We start from the raw sequence: 20,698 nt of genomic DNA on the forward strand, positions 1-20,698 counted from the left end.
ATATTCTGTACTGGTTTTATGTTTATAATTTCAGCTATGAACTAACACCCTAAAGATTTGGGTGGTTATGAACCCTTATGTATGAACTAAATTTCTAAATGCATGGTTAAGTTGTTTATGTCATAGTTCAATTGAATGTGCTGTAATGATAAGGGAATGTTAATTACTGGCCATTTTTAGCATTTATTAAGTTAGATCTAGCTTGGAAAAGGGAAGTCTAGCTGAACCCATTCAATTGATGCAAGAAACTTACCTAGTTTTAGGTGATTTTGAGTAGTGGAATAGGACTATTTTGCTGCCTTGCATAACCTAAAGATTTGGTGCTTGATTGGTTGGTTATAATCTGTTTTAATACAGGAATGTATTGAGGGGGGTTATAGAGAATAGATATTAAGTTTTGGGAAAAACTTACTGGGTTTACGAAATCTGTTAACTGTGACATAAATTGCTGACCCATTGCTGAGTCATTGCTGTAGCAACTGGAACGAACCGAGGGGAATTAACCACCCAAATCTATTTTTCTCATATCTGAAATCCACCCAAAATTCTTTCATTTCAATCTCTGATTTTTAGTTTAATTAATTTGCTCATTTACATTTATTTTCAGAATTAATTACATAAATTTTCTCTTGATTTGGTTACTGAATTGTAAATTGTTATTAGTTGATATTGCATTATTTTTAGTTTAAAAGTCCCTGTGGAGACGAACTTTGATACTATATCACTGTATTACTTGTTGTCGACTGTGTATACTTGCGCATATTTTAATCGTTAGAAAATTCACAACACAAAGTTACAGTAATTAAATAAAATATTAAATTTTGCATTATTCCTAAGATTGGCAACGTCATCTTATTAATCTTTCTTTTACAACTTATTTTCAAATCATAATTGGTTTATGTTTATCCTCTTAAATAGCTTTACTTTAATTCTTTTATTTTATGTTCATGACATTAAATCTCATCAATCTTTGGAGCTAGGTTAGAATGATCATTCCTTTCATTTTCATAAATAATAGTCATTCCACTAAAATGTTAGAAAATCATTCTATTCTAATGGTATTACAATACTCTAAAATGCAACCAAACAGAGGAATGGAATGAAAATTGATTCATTTACATTCTATTACCCTAAACCAACATTACCTTACTGTTTTGATCACCCTTTTTCGACCATAATTTTTTGGAACGTTGGTGCCAAAACACTTCTATCTTTGTTAAGATTTCGAAAGAAAAAAAAAATCTTAAATATGAACTACTTTTAAATTTGGTGTAACTTAAATATTATGCATTATTTATATTAATTTATGAACTTTAAAAAATTAGTGTGAAAATAATATATGAAAATTTATATGGGAGACCATGATGGGCAACTTTTGGAGTTGCCTTACCATTGAACCATTTTTTTAAGAAAAGTTGCCAAAATTGATGTGGATGAGAGAGAAAATAAAAAAATATTTTAAAAAAAGTTTTGTACTTTTGGCAACCAATAGCGTTGCTAGCATTCGATATGCTATTAGTTAAGTAATTACTAGAATGCCATGTGTCGTCTTTTTATTAGTCCATCTAATATATTTTTTTTGAAAAAATATAAATTGATTTTAGAATATAAAATATATATTTTTAAAATAAAGCAAATGAATTAAGTCAAATTAAATAATATTAAAAAATAAATGTACAAAATTAATTAAATCAATTTAAACTTAATCAAAATAATTAAATTCAAATCTTCATCTGATCACGATTTGTAGAAACATCACACAAACAATAAAAATAGACATTGAAGCTACAATCATAGATTTTCATCATCTAATAAACACAAACGCACATTTGGATACTTGAAGAAGAAAAAAAATAAATCCACAAACCCAAATTTACTATTCAAAATTTGAGAGAGAAAAAAAATCAAATGCTTGTTTTTTTTTTTTATCCAATCACTTGACGTCGACTAAAGTGTAACTACTCAATGTTAACTTAACCCCAACCAGATGCTAGTTGGCCATCCTTACACTGGATTTGTAGCTATGTCTAGCCCCCAACAATGTCCAGCATGGAGCCGAATAAAAATCACCTGTCCCCAAATTTTCTGTCCCCTCCATGTCCCACCAATTATTTAAAAACACTTCATTTATTTATTTAATATATATTTAAATTATTTACAACTTTCTCTTTTCCCAACTATATATAAATGTGGTGTCTTAAAATAATTAGTGGGACATGGAGGAGACAGATAATTGGAGACAGCAGATTTTTTTTCCATGGAGCCTAGCTCCCTCAACCCTATCCCACTCTGAGGACAATGGCGAATGAGTTTGTAGTCCCCTAACTCTATCCCACTCCGAGGACATGGCCAATGAGTTTGTAGCCCCCTCAACTCTATCCCACTATGAGGACATTGAACCTATAGCTTTACCCACCCACTTTGCAAAACCCATATCTAAATTGTTTTTCTTTTTAACTTCGATAAACCCATAAAAGCATGATTAGAGATTGGTTTTGATATCTGTTACTTTTGTTTTCATTCAATTTTTTTAATCATTTTTTAATTTTAATTGATAATTTGATTTTTGTATTCATTTTTTTTTTGTTAATTTTAAATTTTATTGAATTTAATTTTTTTATTCTACTTTTTAAAAAAAAATTGTGATCAATTAAAAATATTATATTTTCATTAATTTTTATTTTAAAAGATATATTTCTAATTTAAAATAAATTTAAATTTATTTTAAAAAATTATTAGCTAGATCAATGAGAGGGTGGTGTGTGTCATTTAGTCATCACTTAACTGAGTAAATAGACTTGATAGTGATGAAATCACAATTTTCTAACTTATTTTTGCCACTAAAAACATAAGCAACACTTGTTAAACAATGCCTATTTATGTCGTAAATACCATTTAATAATTATTAATCCTTTTGTATAGAAAAAAATCATTCTTTATTGGATGAAATTACTATATATATTTAATAAATATAAAACAATAATAAGCAAAACATATGGTAAAAATTAATTTATATTTTAGAATAGATGCATATTTTTTTTATATTTTTAGTAACATGCCTTTTCTTTTCTTTTCTTTTTTACATATATAAAACAAAAAACTATTTACAATAAAAATATAACACATTAAAGTTGAATCCACATATTTCATGGTAATTTTGAAAATAGTATATTGGATTTGACCAAGTTTTACTTATTCACAATTTCATTGAAATGTTGACTCTTGAGAGGTCCAAGTGATTTTTCCTTTTAGTTAATTAATAGGTGTTTATGTCTCACATGGTGGTTAGAAGCCCTAATATTTTTTTTTTTTCTTCAAAGAATTATGCATTTACATTTATATACTTTTTTTTTTATGTCACACAACAAGTTGCATGGCATAATAAAGTGTCATATTATCTAATTTTTGTAGTGGCGACATTGATGCGAAAACCTGCAAATTTTACACCATCAAATTTAGGTCAAGTGAAATGCTTTTAATTGGAGCATGAACACCATTATTAATATCATGGATTGGACAGCACATTGTGTTGCAAACGTGGCAAACTCTGAATAAGTCTAGCTTTTAGTTTGAATAAGTCTATATATACCTCACTATTTTATCTATTTTATTACTATTATGTAGTCATTACTTTGTTATTATCCTATTTTTATTGTAATTTCCATTATATATATAGAAATGCATTATTCAACAAAGGATATCATTATTTGCAATTTAGAATTTATCTTTGGAGGAAATTGGTCATAATCTTTAATCAATATCAGCCAATATAGAAAAGATAGGGAAGTTGAAAGGGTCCCACCACATTGTTTATGGAAAATATTTGGGCAACATATATATATAATGGACAATTCTTTTACAGGAGCTTCACTTTAAATCCTACCGGTAGGGCTCTCAGTGTTCTCGATCTTTGAACAGTTTTCAGCGCGATTTTTTTTATGATCGTGTATATTGTAGCTATTTAGAGCATCAGCGCGATTTTCAGAAAATTCCAAATAGTTTACAATACCAAAAACTTAGTTCAAACATATTGTTGCACGCGTGACTAATTTTTATCATCAATGCACCACCTGGTATAAATATATTACCACATGTCACCTCAAATTGCCACATCATTATATTACTTAAATATATTATATATTTAATGTAATATTAAATATTATACGTAAATTTTAAATTTAAGTTTCTTGCTAGTTTTAAAAAAAAGCAATTTGTTGCTAATTCATAGTACATTATATTATATGTTTAATATAATATTATTCTAATAAGTGAGTTTAAGTTTAATTAAATTTTATTTAAGTTATAAAACGTATAATTTTATTATTTTTAAATAATTATCATTGTAAATTATCTCAAAAATATCATATTTTAATTTGTTTAATTATTTATTATTTAAAAATAATTATCATTATAAAATATCTGAAAAATATCATATTTTAATTTGTTTAATTATTTATTATTTTTAAATAATTATCATTATAAAATATCTCATTTTAATTTTTTTAATTATTTATTTTATTTTATTTAAGTTTAAGTATTTACAAACTACCGTTAAATATAAGAATATTCTGTTAAATATAAAAATATTTAGTTAAAGTTAACATTAAAAAAAATTAAAAACCATTAAAATAAAAAATTTCCGTTGACTACACTTATTATTCAATAAAGGATATCATTATTTGCAATTTAGAGTTTATCTCTTTGGAGGAAATTGGTCATAATCTTTAATCATATCAGCCAATAATATAGAAAAGATAGGGAAGCAGAAAGGTCCCACCACATTGTTTACGGAAAATATTTTATATAAACATTAGGATGGGATCGAGATATGTTACAACTAGCACTCCCACAACTATTTCATGGGCAACATATATATATATATATATAATATTTATTTGTTTATATAATAATTGAATTTGGAAACTAGAAAGAAAAATACAAAACATATGCATAGGATCAATATTTAATCAAGTGCATTGATCAGTACACATAAAAGGAGCATAGGATGATGGTATAAGATAAAGGGGAGTTTTCTTATGAACTGTGAGTCCATAAACTTCATCCATATCTAATTCCTCACCCAACATTATCTGATCATCATCACCATTATTGGCATTATTAGTAGGGATTTTCCAGTCAAACCAATATAAAAGATTTGATATCATATATTGAAGACTAGTAACCCCAAATTCCAAGCCAGGGCATCCTCTTCTTCCAAACCCAAATGGAATCAATTCAAAGTCTTGCCCTAGTTTGAACTCAATAGGGTTGTTCTCAAATCTTTCTGGGATGAATTCATCTGGCTTGTCCCATATAGTTGGGTCCCTTTGGATTGCCCATGCATTGATAAAAACCCTAGTGTTTTCAGGAACATTGTAGCCTCCAAGCTCAGCATTTGACATAGTTTTTCTAGGGACTAAAAGAACAGCTGGTGGATGTAGTCTTAGATTTTCTTTAATGACACATTGTAAGAACTCCATTTGGTTGATATCATTCATATCAATTTTCCCTTTGTTTCCCACCACTCTTCTAATCTCCTCTTGAGCTTTCTTCATTACTCTTGGACTTCTAACTAGCTCTGCCATTAACCATTCCAATGCTGTTGATGTAGTATCACTCCCACCCACAAACAAGTCCTGTAATAATTAAAAATAAAATAAAAAGTAAAATATGAGAAAATATGACATATATATATACACATAAATAATAAAATGTTTGGTAATAATTATATATATATATCAATAATTAATGATAATAAACAATATGAATATGTACAGCTACCCCATACAGCACATGATATAATTTAAACTTTATAGTACATAAAAAGGAATCTAATAATTAGCAATTTGATAATATATATTTTCCATTTTTTAATTCATTGGTTGAAACAATTGGAAATATTATTTATATATATATATATATATGTGTGTAAAAGAGATCTAGAGGTGTAATTACCGTAAGGATTGCTTTCATACTATCTTGAGTGAGGTCAAAGTCATCCTTCTGAAGTGCAAGAAGAATGTCTAAAAAATCTTTTGAATGAGATCCAACATCACTGCTTTTGAGACCAGCCTTGTGTTCTTCAACAACTTGATCATAAAAAGTGTCTAATTCTCTAAAATTTGATTTCAAACGACCTATCAAGCCTCTAACCACATCAATCCACCTAGCATATTTAGTAGGGAAGAAATCTTGCACACTAAAGGCCATGAAATCTTCCATAAATCTTCTTGTCAAGTCTCCAAACTTGCTTTGTCCATTTTCATCCTCAAATCTCTGGCCAAGAATACACATAGAGACAATATTATTAGATGTCCCAACTAACAATTTGCTAAGATTTAAAGGCTCTCCAACATCTTTATGACAAGCTCTACTTATCCTATCAACCAAAAGATTAGTCTCTACCACTCTCACAAACTCAAACTCATGAACCCTTTTGTGGCTCAAAAGCTCCACAACACAAATTTTTCTAATTTTTTTCCAATACTCGCCATAAGGAGCAAACCCCGGATCTTGACATCCATAGAGAAGGATGTCGGCCGCGGTGGTTTTAGGGCGGTTAGAGAAAACAACGTCGTAATTCTTGACAATCTCTTTCACTATTTCTGAAGATGAAACCACTAGGGTTGGAACTTGTCCCATCTTCATTAGCATTAGAGGGCCATACTTGTTAGAGAGTGTTTGGAGAGAGCGGTGTGGTAGGGTTCCGAGCTGGTGGAGGTTTCCGATCACCGGTAACCTAGGCGGCGACGGTGGTAAGTTGGATTTGGTTTGTGATGATCTAAAACGTTTGAGCAAAAAGATCAAGGAGAGAAAGAAAAGAGGGATGAGGAGTATTGAGTATTGCATGGTTGTGTTATTGGAGACTAAATAACTCGTGTATAACTCTTTAGAGGTATACATATATTTATATAACAAGTTTTAGTTTCCATTATTCTTATAATTGATATTGAAAGAGTCCAAAGACAAACCTTGTATTGTGCTTATCTACTATTTTATGTGGACATGAGAAAAATGCCTAATTATTTAACATGGGTCAGATAAGTACACACTGTGTCCTTAACTTAATAGAGGATGCTTCTAGCTTCCTTACTAAAAGATGAAAAATATTAAATAATTCCAGCAAAATAGCTATTTAATTAAAGATTCTTTTACCTGGTTAATTTTATAATACTTAAGTTTTGGAGTTAAGTCGTATGGTGGGTAGCTAAATATATATCATCTGTAACCACTTCCCACTCAGTTCTATCTGCTGTAAAAAGATAAATTAAAATACACCATAACCTCTGCCAACCCACTCTTCCAATATATCCACCCAAGTTCTGTCATGTCGTTGCAGTTTATAAATTTGATTATTCTTTTTTCTAGCACTAGCATGAAAGAACTTAGGTGACGTTTGGTTGGATGAATTGAAAACTGTGGATTAAAAATAAGAATGAAAAAATGAATAAAAACGAAATTGAATAAAAAATTAATATGAATAAAATAATTGATATAAAAATTATTAATTTTTTGACAATCTTGCATTAGAATGATTATTCTTTTCATTTTCATATGGAATAATCATTTCACTACAATGTTGGAAAAACCATTCTATTCCAATGGCATTACAATACTCTAAAATGCAACCAAACAAAGGAATAGAATGAAAATTGATTCATTTCCATTTCATTACCCTGAACCAAACATCACCTTACTATTTTGATCACCCTTTTTCAGCCATAATTGTTTGGAACGTTGGTGCCAAAACACTTCTCTCTTTGTTAAGATTTTGAAGAAAAAAAAAATCTTGCTGCTCCTTATATCTGCTCATAGACACATCATCCCTTCGTCCTTTGAGACGTTTGATCTCCTTTTTACACTGGGAAATTCTTTCCTTAAAGTTCCCAGTACACTCCTGACCCCACATGGCTCGCTTTTCACTACAACTTTTAATGTTCCCCTCAATATCAAGTTCTCTACTCAATTCTTAAGTCTCCTGAACAATTTGATGGCACATGGGCGCTCTCTAAGCCATGCGTTTTCAAATTGGAAATGCTTTACAGAAAGAACACCAATCATAAAATTAGGCTTCAAAAGTAATGGACAATGGTGAGAGAAGATGATACGGTAATTAGTGTTGACGAGTGAAATTGTCAATCAAACGTGCACAAACTTCTAGCCCTAGGCGGTGGCAGATTTATAATATTCATAACTTGGGTGGTCAAAGGTCAAACTTTGATATTTGTTGGAAAATAGTTCTTATAAATGATCATTTAATTTATATTAAATCGTACCATAATAATAAGTCAAAATAATGGAATAACTTCTATAATTATATATAAAATTATTAATGATAAAAGTATGATCATTTATCATTTTATATAGAACAATAATATCTCTACAGTTATGTAGTCACCAAATAGTTGAATTTAATATGTCATAAAGCATCAAAATAATACTTAGCATCCATCATTCCTCATTCCTAACTATTTCATAGCTAATTGAGAGATACAAACCATAAGGTTCTAAATCGAATACATAAACAGTGTTCAAAAGATAGGACTAAGGCAATAAATAGAACTAGGCTAAAACACATTGGCTCCACCAATAATTCACATTCCACTTTCGCATCACTGAGTTCCTAGAATGAGAGAGATATAGGGGTGAGCTTATAAAGCCCAGTAGGAAAACAACTAATATCATAGGACCCAAAAATTTTAATAAAACTCCTGCATAGTTAGCTTTGAAAACAAAAATATAGAATCATGTACAAACCAAAATAGAGATAAACCACACACGATCACAAGAGCATAGCTACATGTTCACATCACACCGTCCACTAGATCCCTAGTTCACCTCAGCCGCGCACAGTGGCGGTTCGTGGTGGCCGATGGAGGTGCTCCGGCAATGGTGATGGAAATTGACTTTCTATATATTAAAACGATCCTCTCGATGAGTACATCACGGAAGTACAACCCATTCGCCAAAATGACCCCCGGTGCCGCATAAAAATGCTTCCAAAAGGGCGGAGATACCCAAAATCTCTGATAAGGGCATTTTGGATATTGTATTTTTTTATCCTTTCGCACATAGATAATGAACGTTTCAAGTGTTTTTAAGTGTTCTTAGCTTTGTTTTACGAGTTTTTGATTTTTAAGTCATAAAATATTTTATAAGGTATTATTGATGAATTTGATACAATTTTGTGGTTAGAAATAAAGGTGCAATGATAGGACTCGAGAAAATGAAGTTTTGAACGAGTTTGAAGTGTTTCAGAAGTCCCTAAACCCGAAAATCGAGCCTAAGTTGGAGATCATGAAGAAAAAGCATGTGAGCAGAAAATGACCAGTGGCCGCAGCTACAGGCATTTACTAGCCGCGACCTGGGAGACAGGGAGTATTGGTCGTGGCCATCATGATCTCCTGGCCGCGGCCTCTGCTCGAATTTGGCCCAGCAACTGACCCGTGGCCGCGGCCACCAAGAATCACTGGTCGCGGTCGTGCGACAAATTTTTCCTTAAAATTCAAATTTTAAATGTAATTTTTCATGGGCTATAAAAGGGATTAGGGTTAACTTTTATTATAACTTTGGATTGCGATTTTTAGAGGCTAGAGCAGCAGAGGATGAGAAAAAAACATCATCATCTATATTCTTCAATCTAGTTTTTCTTTCTTCTCAAAACTCTTTTATTTTCATTGAATATTTATGTTTATAAATATGAATATGATTATGGAGTAGTTTTCTTTATAGTTGAGGGTTATTTCAAAACCCTAGACATGAGATCTTGAATGCATTGATGAATTTTATTCCTTTTGTTCCCTTATATTAAATTGCTTATATTTTTCTATTTGAATGTCATGGATCTTGTAAAATCTTGTTTAGATGGCCACTAATTAGGGTTTTGCATTGTTATACTATCATCTTAGAATTTCTATTCACCTAATAGTATAGGATTCTAAGTAAAGTGATAAATTGCAATTAAGGTATTGTGACGGGTATTTTAATTGTGAGGAAAAATAGAACCTAGGTTAAATGAATTGCATACTTAATGAATTTGTTGCCTAGATTAACCTGTTTCGACAAAGTGTAATGCTTTTACTAGGTTAAATAGATCGCATGCTTAATGGGTTTATTGCTGGGTAAAAATGGTTAATTAAGAGTGGTTAGCTTTAATTAATTATATTAGGGAAACTGGGATAATTGACTGCTTAAGTGTTATCTGCGGGGTTAATAGTTTAATTGGGAATAGGGAATATTATTCATCATTGTTGATAGATTGATTGTTGAAGGTGGAGAGTAATTCTTGACTATTTCTTTAATATCGTTATATCCTTAGTGTTGGCACGGTTATTCGCCAACAGATAATTATACGAATAAACAGAATGGATTAGTGCTAAATAATGAACCGTAATATGAAAATATCGTAACTCTAAACTGGCGAAATTAGTATCGTGGGAAGGTTATCACTCCTTTCCTTTTAGGTGGTTCGAAGGTTAAAATCCCTCTAGTCCACCAGTCAATATTATTGATCTCTCTTGACAATTCCTTACAGGGTGTTTCTTTACAAAAAATATATCAACCCCTTGCAACGCCCAGGGTCTTGGTATTTATAGGGAGAGGATACCTGGGCGTTGGTAAAGGGGGTCATCCCGTGACCTTCTTACCCATCATGTCATCTCTGTGACACTGATGATTAATTCCTAAAAACCTGACAATGAGGTGTTGTCTAATCAATAGGTAAGGGGGGATAATGTGCCACATGGCCCAAACCAGTCGTGGGGTGCTTGAACACGCACGTTTATACTGCGTGTCCGAGAATTCAGGAATGGAATAGACACGTGATGTCTGATATGTGCATGTTTACATTGCGTGGTAGCCTTTACAAGGATTCGAGTGTCAGATCTATGTCGCACCTCGAGCTTGATGTAGCGCCAGCTCGTGATATCCATACTGCTGATCCGCTGCCTTCGAGTAGACTGCTAACTCTCTGATTAGCTCGGGTTGGGAGGTGGAGACTCGTAACAACAGCTCCGGGTGGATGATTTACACGTGGCGGACTGAATTATGCCCTTTTCCAGCTCGCTAATATCCCCTCCTTACAGAAATTTCATCCTCGAAATTTATCTAAACAGCCCGGAATAAGAATTCTGCACAATTGATTCTAGTTTCCCAGGTCATTTCCTTGACCTTACTGTTTTTGTAACATACCTTAACCCAAGGTATAATTTTGCTCCTCAGAACCTTATTCTTTCTGTCTCATATCTGGACTGGCTACTCTTTACAGGATAACTTAGCTTTAATTCCCATATTCATATAACTCAACTCATGAGTTTCTTTTTACCCATGTCCTCAGTATGGAAATACATAACACACTGTATACAACTGACAGTGCCAAAGATAAGGCTGATCCAAAGTCAACCTGACCAGTCCTATCCAGAATTCAAACTGTCAAATTATCCAGGATTCAAACTGTTATACTATTCTAGGGCTCAACTTGCCCTCATTTCCTCATCCCTTTCTGTAATGCCCTGGTTACCCCAGAACAGTTACGGTGAACGGTGAATCGGAAATTTGACTCATTGCCTGAGTCCTTTGGTTAAAAACGTGATCTAAGTGTTATTAACAGGTTAAGGTGAAAACCAGTAAAAAGGAAAGGATACGTTTTATTGATACATAAAACTGTTCATGGGCCCACAAGAACATTTACAAGTTATTTACAACTTAAAAAGGTCATTACTGTTCCAAAATTTCAAACCCCGTCGACCTAAGCGGCAAAAATAGGGTAAACCCCTAGTTCCTCTGAGAACTCCTTGGCCGTGGTGGTCAAGCGGCCGCATATGTACACATCACCACCTAAGCTCTCCACTCAAGGTTGGGTGAGCTTTTCTTTTCCTTTACCTGCACCACATAGCACCCATGAGCCAAAGCCCAGCAAGAAAACATAGCATTATGTGTAAACACTATCAAATGATTGTCATTATAATCACACAGAGCTCATAGCTTTCAAACAGATGAGTGAATATCACTTGAGGTTCTGATAATCCATACTAACAAACAAGTCACTAATTCAAATGGAAGAGTGGCTGCTAGGTAAGCCACCAGCCTTCAACAGGTTTTGGTAAACCATGCTGAGTGACTGGCAAACAAGTCACTAATTCAAATGGAAGAGTGGCTGCTAGGTAAGCCACTAGCCTTCAAGCGCTTATAATAATATTCATCGAACTTGAGGTCGGTCCGGCATTAATGCTCTTTGAGTCATTCAATGCAGATAGTCGATTAGATCTAATCTTTATTGGCTTGCGTTGAACACGTTAAGGCTGTCCTGACTAATGAGTCAGCGCAATGTGGCCAGTGGTCAGTACCACTGCCGAACTTGACTAATGAGTCACAGCTTCACTGTTGATACTAGCACCTTTGCCAAATTTGACTAATGAGTCAGTACCATGCACAAGTGAGCAAGATTTGCTAAGTATTCAACAATCAATTCATGTCCACATTTATACAACCAACATGCCTCATGAACAACCGTGCATGTCACATTTGGGGTGCAGTTTTCTTACCTCTGATTCGAGCTAGAATGAACAAAAGAACGACCCTTGAGAACAGTTTAGATTTTAGTCCTTTAGCGGTTACCTAATCATAACATATTATAGGATACCATCAATAACATGATAATCAAGGGTTCACAAACCAAGATTTAGCCTCCGAGACATCAATCCTCACTAATCCGGGTAGTAGGAGTGATCACGAGGCCTAAAACCATGATTCCGGGGTCAAAACATGCAAATGGGCTCAACCCTGCACCTGAGCCGCGGCCCCCAAAAATTCCAGAGGCAAGCACCGCGGCGCCCAACCCAAGGGTCGCGGCGCCCAACACAAACAGAACCTCTCTCCCTACCTCGAGCTAGGGCTGCGGCGCCCAAGAACAGAGCCACGACCCCCACCCCTGGGCCATTCTCAAACGCGTTTTTAACTTCTCAAAACCTCCAAAATCATACCTAAACATTCCCCAATCATCAAAACAAAGTTCCCAAGCTTCCCCATGCATCAAAACCCTCAAAACCCAAGGTTCAAATGGATCGAAAACTCAACAATTCACAAAATCAATTCAAAGCTTAGAAACTCGGAAAAACTCAAAACTTAAACTTCGATTACCTTCGATTGGGTTGTTTTCTGTTGAATCCTTCGGTCAAGAAGCTTCTAATCTTTCCTAGGATCACTATGCCTCAATCCTCACTTGATTCTGACTCCTAGAACTCGAGATTTCTTCAAATATGCTTCGGGTGACAAAAATGAACTAACGAAGGGAAACGAGAGATTTTTCTTATCGTACGTTCTATCTGACAGCTACTTCAAGCTTAAGTAACCTCAAATAAAACCTAGTGCTCGGGGTCCCGTAAACACCCCTGGGGACATTATAGTCAAAACTTCCAGAATTTCACCCTGATCTCAATAACTCCCAATTTATCATCAAATAAACATTTCTATCTATTACCCCAAATTGACCCCGTTATGACAAAACCGCTAATCCACTAAAAATGACCGTCTCATGCCGAATAGCTCGAATATATCTCCATAATAATGGAATCTCATTCACAAATCACATCATGCACCCAAATACACAAATTACCCGCAATGGGCCAAATTATCAAAATAGCATAATATATCAAATGTGGACCCACATGCATGCTTACGACATCATATTATAATATAATTCACATAAACATGCATATATTCATTTAATGGCGTAATTAAACAATTACGGCCCTCCCGGCCAACTAAACCGCCACTAAACCACATCGGAGAATTCAGGGCATTACACTTTCCATGATGATACTTTTAAGGAAGATACAATCTTCTACCTGGAACTCTATGTTCCTGCTTTTCAATTCAGTAAAACTTTTCCATTTACTCTGAGAAGTGAGCATCCAAGCTTCAACCTCTAATAATCTCAATAGTCCCCTGAACCAGCTCAGGATCCAGATATATATTAACTCATTCATCTTATAAGATGTTCTTCCAATAATAATTGGATAACCCTCTCTCTCCAATTTACCATCAATCTGAGAGTAATAAACTGTACTGAATTCCATCTATATACTCATCGCCTTCTTAACCCTTCCAAAACCTGGAAGTCGCAATAGAGTCTTCATCTAATAAGATAGACCTTGAGTTTCATGAAGGCGCTCTATCTCTTTCACATAGAGATCGGATTACTAATCAGCTGCATTATTCATCCTTGTTGATAAAAAAAAAATAAACTCACTTGAACACTGGTCCATAATGACCCAATGCCAACTCACGCTGACCCACTAACTTGGGCAATCCCACCACGAAACCCATCGCGATGCTTTCTTATTTCCATTATAAAATATTCAAAGGCTACAATGGCCTCACCGATTTCTGACACTCTGATCTGACCTGCTACCAGGCTAAGAACTTTACCACGCATTCCATTATGCCCATCTCCATCTCAGGCCACTACTATGAAGCTTTCATATCCTGTCACATTTCCATGATGCCTGAATGAAGATAATAGCATGAGATTCATCCAGAATCTCCCAATTAATCTTAGAATCCATCGGATTCCAAATCCGACCCTATACCACAGTAAAATCATATCTGACACTACAAAACCCTTAGCTAATCCAGCTAAGACATTCCACTCAATCTTTCTTATATGTGGTTCACTTAGTCATCTTTCCTTTTTATCCTTTCCGAAATGATAATCTCAAACATAAAACTGGCCACCTGGCCCACCAAAAACTCTACTCTAGTTCTAGTCAGATCCTTTAACCAACATATTGCATAGGCAATTACTTTTCTCTGTCACTGAGATGTCATAAAAACCCTTTAACTGGTCCTGATTTGCAAGAAGAATCACAACTCTTTCCCAAGGCACCTGTGATATCCTTACCACCCAAGGAAACTCTTGCCTTCCGAGGCGTTCCTTGACCTTGGTGAATCTCCGCAGAGAAAATACCACAATACCATCGTCCAAGACGATCACAGATCTCATTCAAATAATCATTTGAATGCTCTGTTCATCTGATTCATAAATACTTGACATTAAACAAATTTTCAAGACATACTCAGCACTCCCAGTGCCCTTATCTGATACAAACACGGTCTTTTATATAACTTTCTCCCTGATCTCTAACTGGTCCTAACCAAATCCAAGATCCACCTTAAAGAATTCCATCTTACTCAATAACTAAACATTTAATTCTTACAACTCCGCTGAGCCATTCAACACAGTGCCTTAAACCTGAATCTATTCCTGGCACTAATCCAATCACCATTCTATCTCTTCATATAAAAGAAACCCTGGCAAGTCCCCTGGAAACACATCCAGAAACTCATAGACTAATCCAGTCTGTCCTGACCCCACTGGCACAATCTAAGTGGTATCCACCACACTAGCTAAGAGTTCTATGCATCCCCCTGCAATAAAACTCTAGCTCTCACTACAGATGTCATAAGCATACCAAATCCACGCATAGTGCCAACTGTCACAAGGCTTTCCACTCTCAAGCTCAAGAGTTACTATACTTTCCTTATGATTTAGCATTGCCCCATACTTACTTAACCAATTCATATCCTGAATCATCTGAAGTCAGTTATAACCAACTTAATCAAAATCATTGATGAGTCTCTTCTTATCATAACCCTACTCATCTCTTAAATCACTAACACAGTATCACATTATCATCACAACATAACCATGTGATCTGTATAACAACTCCATGTTTTCTCTAGATGCAACAAGCAAAGAACAACATGGTACTAAAACCAATCAGCATAACTTAAAAATCAGAACTAGAAAACTGACCTGCCACCCCTGAGGAACTAGTCTCAGTCTCAGACTCTGACTGCCTCGGAATAAACACTCGAGCTGGAGTCGAGTTGTCCATCCCCTTTTTCTCATCCTCTCTTAGCCTTGGGCAATTCTTCATGATATGCCCAACCATATCACATGCAAAACATGCATTTACTTGGCATTCTCTCAGATGATGCCTCGTGCATCGACTGCATATTGGATGAGTCTTCCAGATTTCCTTCTTACTTACTCCAATAAGTGGAGATACCACTATCTGAGCTCTGTGCACCCTAGCACTCTTCTTCTCATTTCTTATGCTCTCAACAGCAAGAGCCTTCTCTACCACCTGAGCATAGGTAGAGGCTTCATGCACTGGGGCAACTCTAATGCCTTGAACTATTCTGGGATTCAACCCATGAATAAACCTTTCCTTCCGAGCTACATCTGTGGGTACCATGTAAAAAGCAAACTTGGCCAACCCATCAAATCTGTTAACATACTCGGTTATTGATGCCTTTCCCTGAACAAAATTCAGAAACTCATTCATCTTAGTAGTCTTAGTTACATCACAATAATATTTTTCATTGAACAGATGCCTAAATTCTTTCCAATCCATCACCGCTGTGTCTCGTGTCTGGGATACTACTTCCCACCACGTCCAGGCATCATACCGCAAAACAAATGTTGCACAAGCCATCCTATCGTGACCTACCAGTCCCATACTATCAAGAATGGAACTGATCCTGCCCATCCATTGCTCAGCTCTGAATGGATCTAGGCATCCCTCGAAGACTAAAGGGTAATACTCCTGGAATTTTCCAAAGAGAAATTCTCATCTGTTCTCAACCCTAGGCTGAGCCAAAGATGATGTCACTCCTGGCATAACCAAGGAAGAAGTGCTCCCCAACAGATTCCGTTGTTGCTTCAAACACCTAATCTCTTCCTCATGCCTCTGCAATCTTGATTGCAAATCTATGAACATCTGCTGAAAATTCATAGGAGCAGATGAAGAACTGAAACCCTGGCCGTAATTCCCAGCCTCTGTATAGCCACCACCAGGCCTCATTATCTGCCTTGGCTATAAACCTGCTGTTTGAATCTGCAGTCAATAACTTGACCCATTAATCATGATGAGCATATCAAGAGTTTTCCCCACGGGATCAATCTTACCACACCACAATCTCAAACCACTTGCAGTGCTAAAAACATGCCCATGACATTCATACATCAATCATAATCCCTGCTCTTCCAATATTCACACCATGCCTCCAACTCCAGCATGCAAATATTACAATTATATATTCATAGAGCAGGTAATCATATAATCACATCCATATATATATTCACAGAGCATATAATCATATAGTCAAGAGCCAGGCTCTATCAGAATCTCATGCTCCCTAATACAATGTGCGGGTAAAGCATTTACATTCTATTTAAGCAGTTAAGCACATAACTACAGAAATAGTTACCATTCCCTGAGTGAAGCTATCTTCAATGACGAGTGTACATGCCCAGCTTGTCTTCAGGAACCATAAACCTTGGCTCGCTCTGATACCAAGTTGTAACGCCCTAAACTCCAGGGACCGTTACGGTGTGCCTTATAAACAGTGCTAAACTCGCTAATCGAGTCATTTGGCCAAAATCGTGTAACTAAGTATGATTAGCGGTTTAGGGATTAAAAATTTTGGTTAAGATATAAAGTTTCATAAGAACGTTTACTATATACATTGGGATCCCAAAAATATAATTTAAAGGTCTATTACAAGAAAATATTTACAACCAGCCGATCTAAGCGGCAAAACAGGGTTTCACCCTAGTTCCTCTTCAAACCTCGGCCGGGGTGGTCGAGCAGCCGCATATGTACACATCGCCACCTAAGCTCTCCAACTCAAGGATGGCCCAGTTTTCTTTTGCCTTTACCTGCACCACATAGCACCCGTGAGCCGAGGCCCAGCAAGAAAACTCAATATGCTCATGAACAGTCATGTAATGACATCAAATCATAAGGCACACGCCTAGCAAATATAGCCCTATTCAAGCAGGCAAACAGATTCACGAAATGATGGGAATCCAGGATAGAGAATCCTAATCAGATAAGTGATAACACTGGTGGTTCCGGTAACCATACTGGGCTTATAGCCCTGAGTAGAAGAGCGACAGTTGTAATAGTCACTAAGGTGGGTTTCGTTCCCTATAGCCATGTGACGATAGGGTCACCGAGGCTTATAGATAAGTGATCATTTCACTAGCTTAAACAGGATAGGTGCATGATGACTAGTCACCAACATAACCTACAGCATGACCATAGAGTCATAACCATGGGATTTCGCTCCCTAGCCATTTGACAAGCAGTCACCTAGGCCTTAGGCCCTGGCTCTGAGTAACTAGTCTTATACTAGTCAAGCGCTTATAAGTTTCATCGACCTTAGGATCGGTCCAGCATTAATGCCCTAGAGTCATTCAATGCTGATATCGATTAAATCTAATCTTTTATCGGCCTTGTGTTCATGACGCTTATGCCGTTTTCGGCTCTTAGGTCAATGATGCGCGACCAGTGACGTCCCTGACTAGTCAGTGCCATACACAAGTAAGCAATGCTACCAAACATATATCATATGTCAAATATCCAAATACAGGACATTCAACATGCTTACTTAACAATTGCTAGCATAATTAGGACCATGCATAAATACAAAGACTCAAGCTCTAAACAATCTCATATTCAATATTCATAGCATGCCCTAATCACATGTTTCTCGTGCATCACATGCATCACATTTAATCACTTGACATGCCTCAACAATAACCATGCATGTCACATTTAATCACCCAACATGCATCAAGAATAACCATGCATGTCAAATACACAGGGTCCAGTTTTCTTACCTCAGGTTCGAGTAAGAATTAGTAAGAGAACGACTCTTGAGAACGATCAATCCTTTGATCCTTTAGCGATCACCTAGTCATAACCAAATATGGAATCTCATCAATAAAATAAATCATAAAAAGGTTTACAATCTAAAACCTCACTCCCGGGATCCATCCTGCACTCTCGGGAATCTCAATCTACCCAAACGGGGTAGAGGAACCAACCCCCGAGCCCTAAAATAGGCTTGCTGTAAAATTCACTAGCGCTGGGGCACTGCCTAGTGGCACTGGGGCGTTGCCCCAAAGTCAGAGAAGCCCAAAACTTGCCCTGCCTAACGTTGGGGCGCCATCAACAGACCCGAAACTTTTCTGGTCTTCTCCCCTGCGATCCCCCTTGAAAACCAAGCATCCAAATCAATCCCAAACATCCAATTCAACCCCTAAACTTCATCTACAACACACCCTCATCAAAACCCAAGCAATCAAACTAAAAAACTTCCATGAATTCTCACAACTAACACCTCAAATTCTCAACTGAAAACTTACTTGAAAAAAACAAAGTATAGCTTAAATTCATGGATGTAATCTTACCTCAAGCTTGATTTAGACCCCCTTCAATGGTTGAACCAAGGTCCTAAGCCCTCAAGCCTTGCTCTCCTAGCTTGGATCCTCAAATTGGCTCTCAAAAATTGAAAGGAAAAAGGAGAGAAGAATAGGTACGGGAAGGAGAGATGAGGATGATAACGATGCTCTGTTTTCTTACATTTTCTACAACATTAAGGATTGATATATATATATATCCTTAGGGTGAAAAGACCTAAATGCCCCTAGGCTTATATTCTTTCCTTAACAGCCCTCAAGGGCAAAACTGTCATTTCCCGCCTATCTCGTTAATTATAATTAACACCCTCCAATTCCCACTATTCTCGATATTCTCAAATACCAATAATTCATATCCCGTTACCCTCTAATTCCCGACAACATTCTAATCACCAAATTATCCCGAGACTCACTCCGAGCCCCGAACTTAATCCCGTTATAACTAGACCGAAAACTTGCATTCCATGATCGTCTCATGCCGAATGACTCAAACCAATCCACATATAATGTGGTATTATTTATAATTCACCCACATGCATGAGAATACACAATCACACCCTCAACTGGCTAAATTACCAAAATGCCCTTATAATTAAAAATGAACCCATATGCATGCATTTACCATCATATAATAATATAATTCACATAAACATGCATATAATCATTAAACATTATAATATATCAATTATGGCCCTCCCGGCCTCCTAACAAGGTCTTAAACCTCATTAGGAAATTTGGGGCATTACATCTATGGTCACGTAGCTAGGGCATAGGCCCAGAAATTGGCTTAAAGGCCAACCGAATAGGGCAGCGGCCCCAGGTTGATCCAATGATCGTGTGTTTAAACTTAAATGATAGTATCTATGAGTTGATGTTAGTAACTATTATTGAATGGTTATTTCTAAGTTTATATTCTCTGTTGTTGCACGTTCTGTTTTCTTGCTGAACCTCGGCTCACGAGTGCTTTGTGGTGTAGGTAAGGGAAAGGGAAAGCTTGACCAACCATGAGTTGGAGAGCTTCGGTGGCGACGTGTACATATGCGGCTGCTTAACCATCACAAGCGGGGTTATCTCAGAAGAACTAGGGTTATAGCCCTGTTTTGCCGCTTAGGCCGGCTAATGTAACTTTTGATATGTATTTACCCTTTTTAACAGTTGAGTTGTAATATTTCGGGATCCCATGTTTATATAAAACTTTTGAAATAAAAGTCAATAGTTATTTTACCAAAATTTTTAACCCTAACCCTTGTCACTAACCTTAGTTACACATTTTAAGCCAAATGACCTGATTAGCAGGTCTGACACAATTTTATACACAGTGTAACGGTCCTGGATTAGGAGGGCGTTACAAGTAGAGTGTAACAACCCAAATTTGCTAATAAGGCTTAAGGGCCTTGATTAGTGTGCCTGGAGGGCATAATGGGA

General features: G+C 35.8%; 1 protein-coding gene across 1 annotated transcript; it reads right to left on the reverse strand.

Moving 5' to 3' along the window:
* Nucleotides 1–4,936: 4,936 nt before the first annotated feature.
* Nucleotides 4,937–6,855, reverse strand: LOC133824534 (phenylacetaldehyde oxime monooxygenase CYP71AN24-like). Its single transcript, XM_062257429.1, has 2 exons — nucleotides 5,956–6,855; nucleotides 4,937–5,636 (listed from the first exon to the last, which is right to left on the reverse strand). Exons 1-2 carry the CDS (start codon nucleotides 6,847–6,849, stop codon nucleotides 4,968–4,970), a joined length of 1,563 nt encoding a protein of 520 aa, XP_062113413.1. The 5' UTR covers nucleotides 6,850–6,855; the 3' UTR covers nucleotides 4,937–4,967.
* Between the last annotated feature and the right edge of the window lie 13,843 nt (nucleotides 6,856–20,698).

This window comes from Humulus lupulus, chromosome 3 (genome assembly GCF_963169125.1).
Source record: "Humulus lupulus chromosome 3, drHumLupu1.1, whole genome shotgun sequence".
Lineage (NCBI taxonomy): Eukaryota > Viridiplantae > Streptophyta > Magnoliopsida > Rosales > Cannabaceae > Humulus > Humulus lupulus.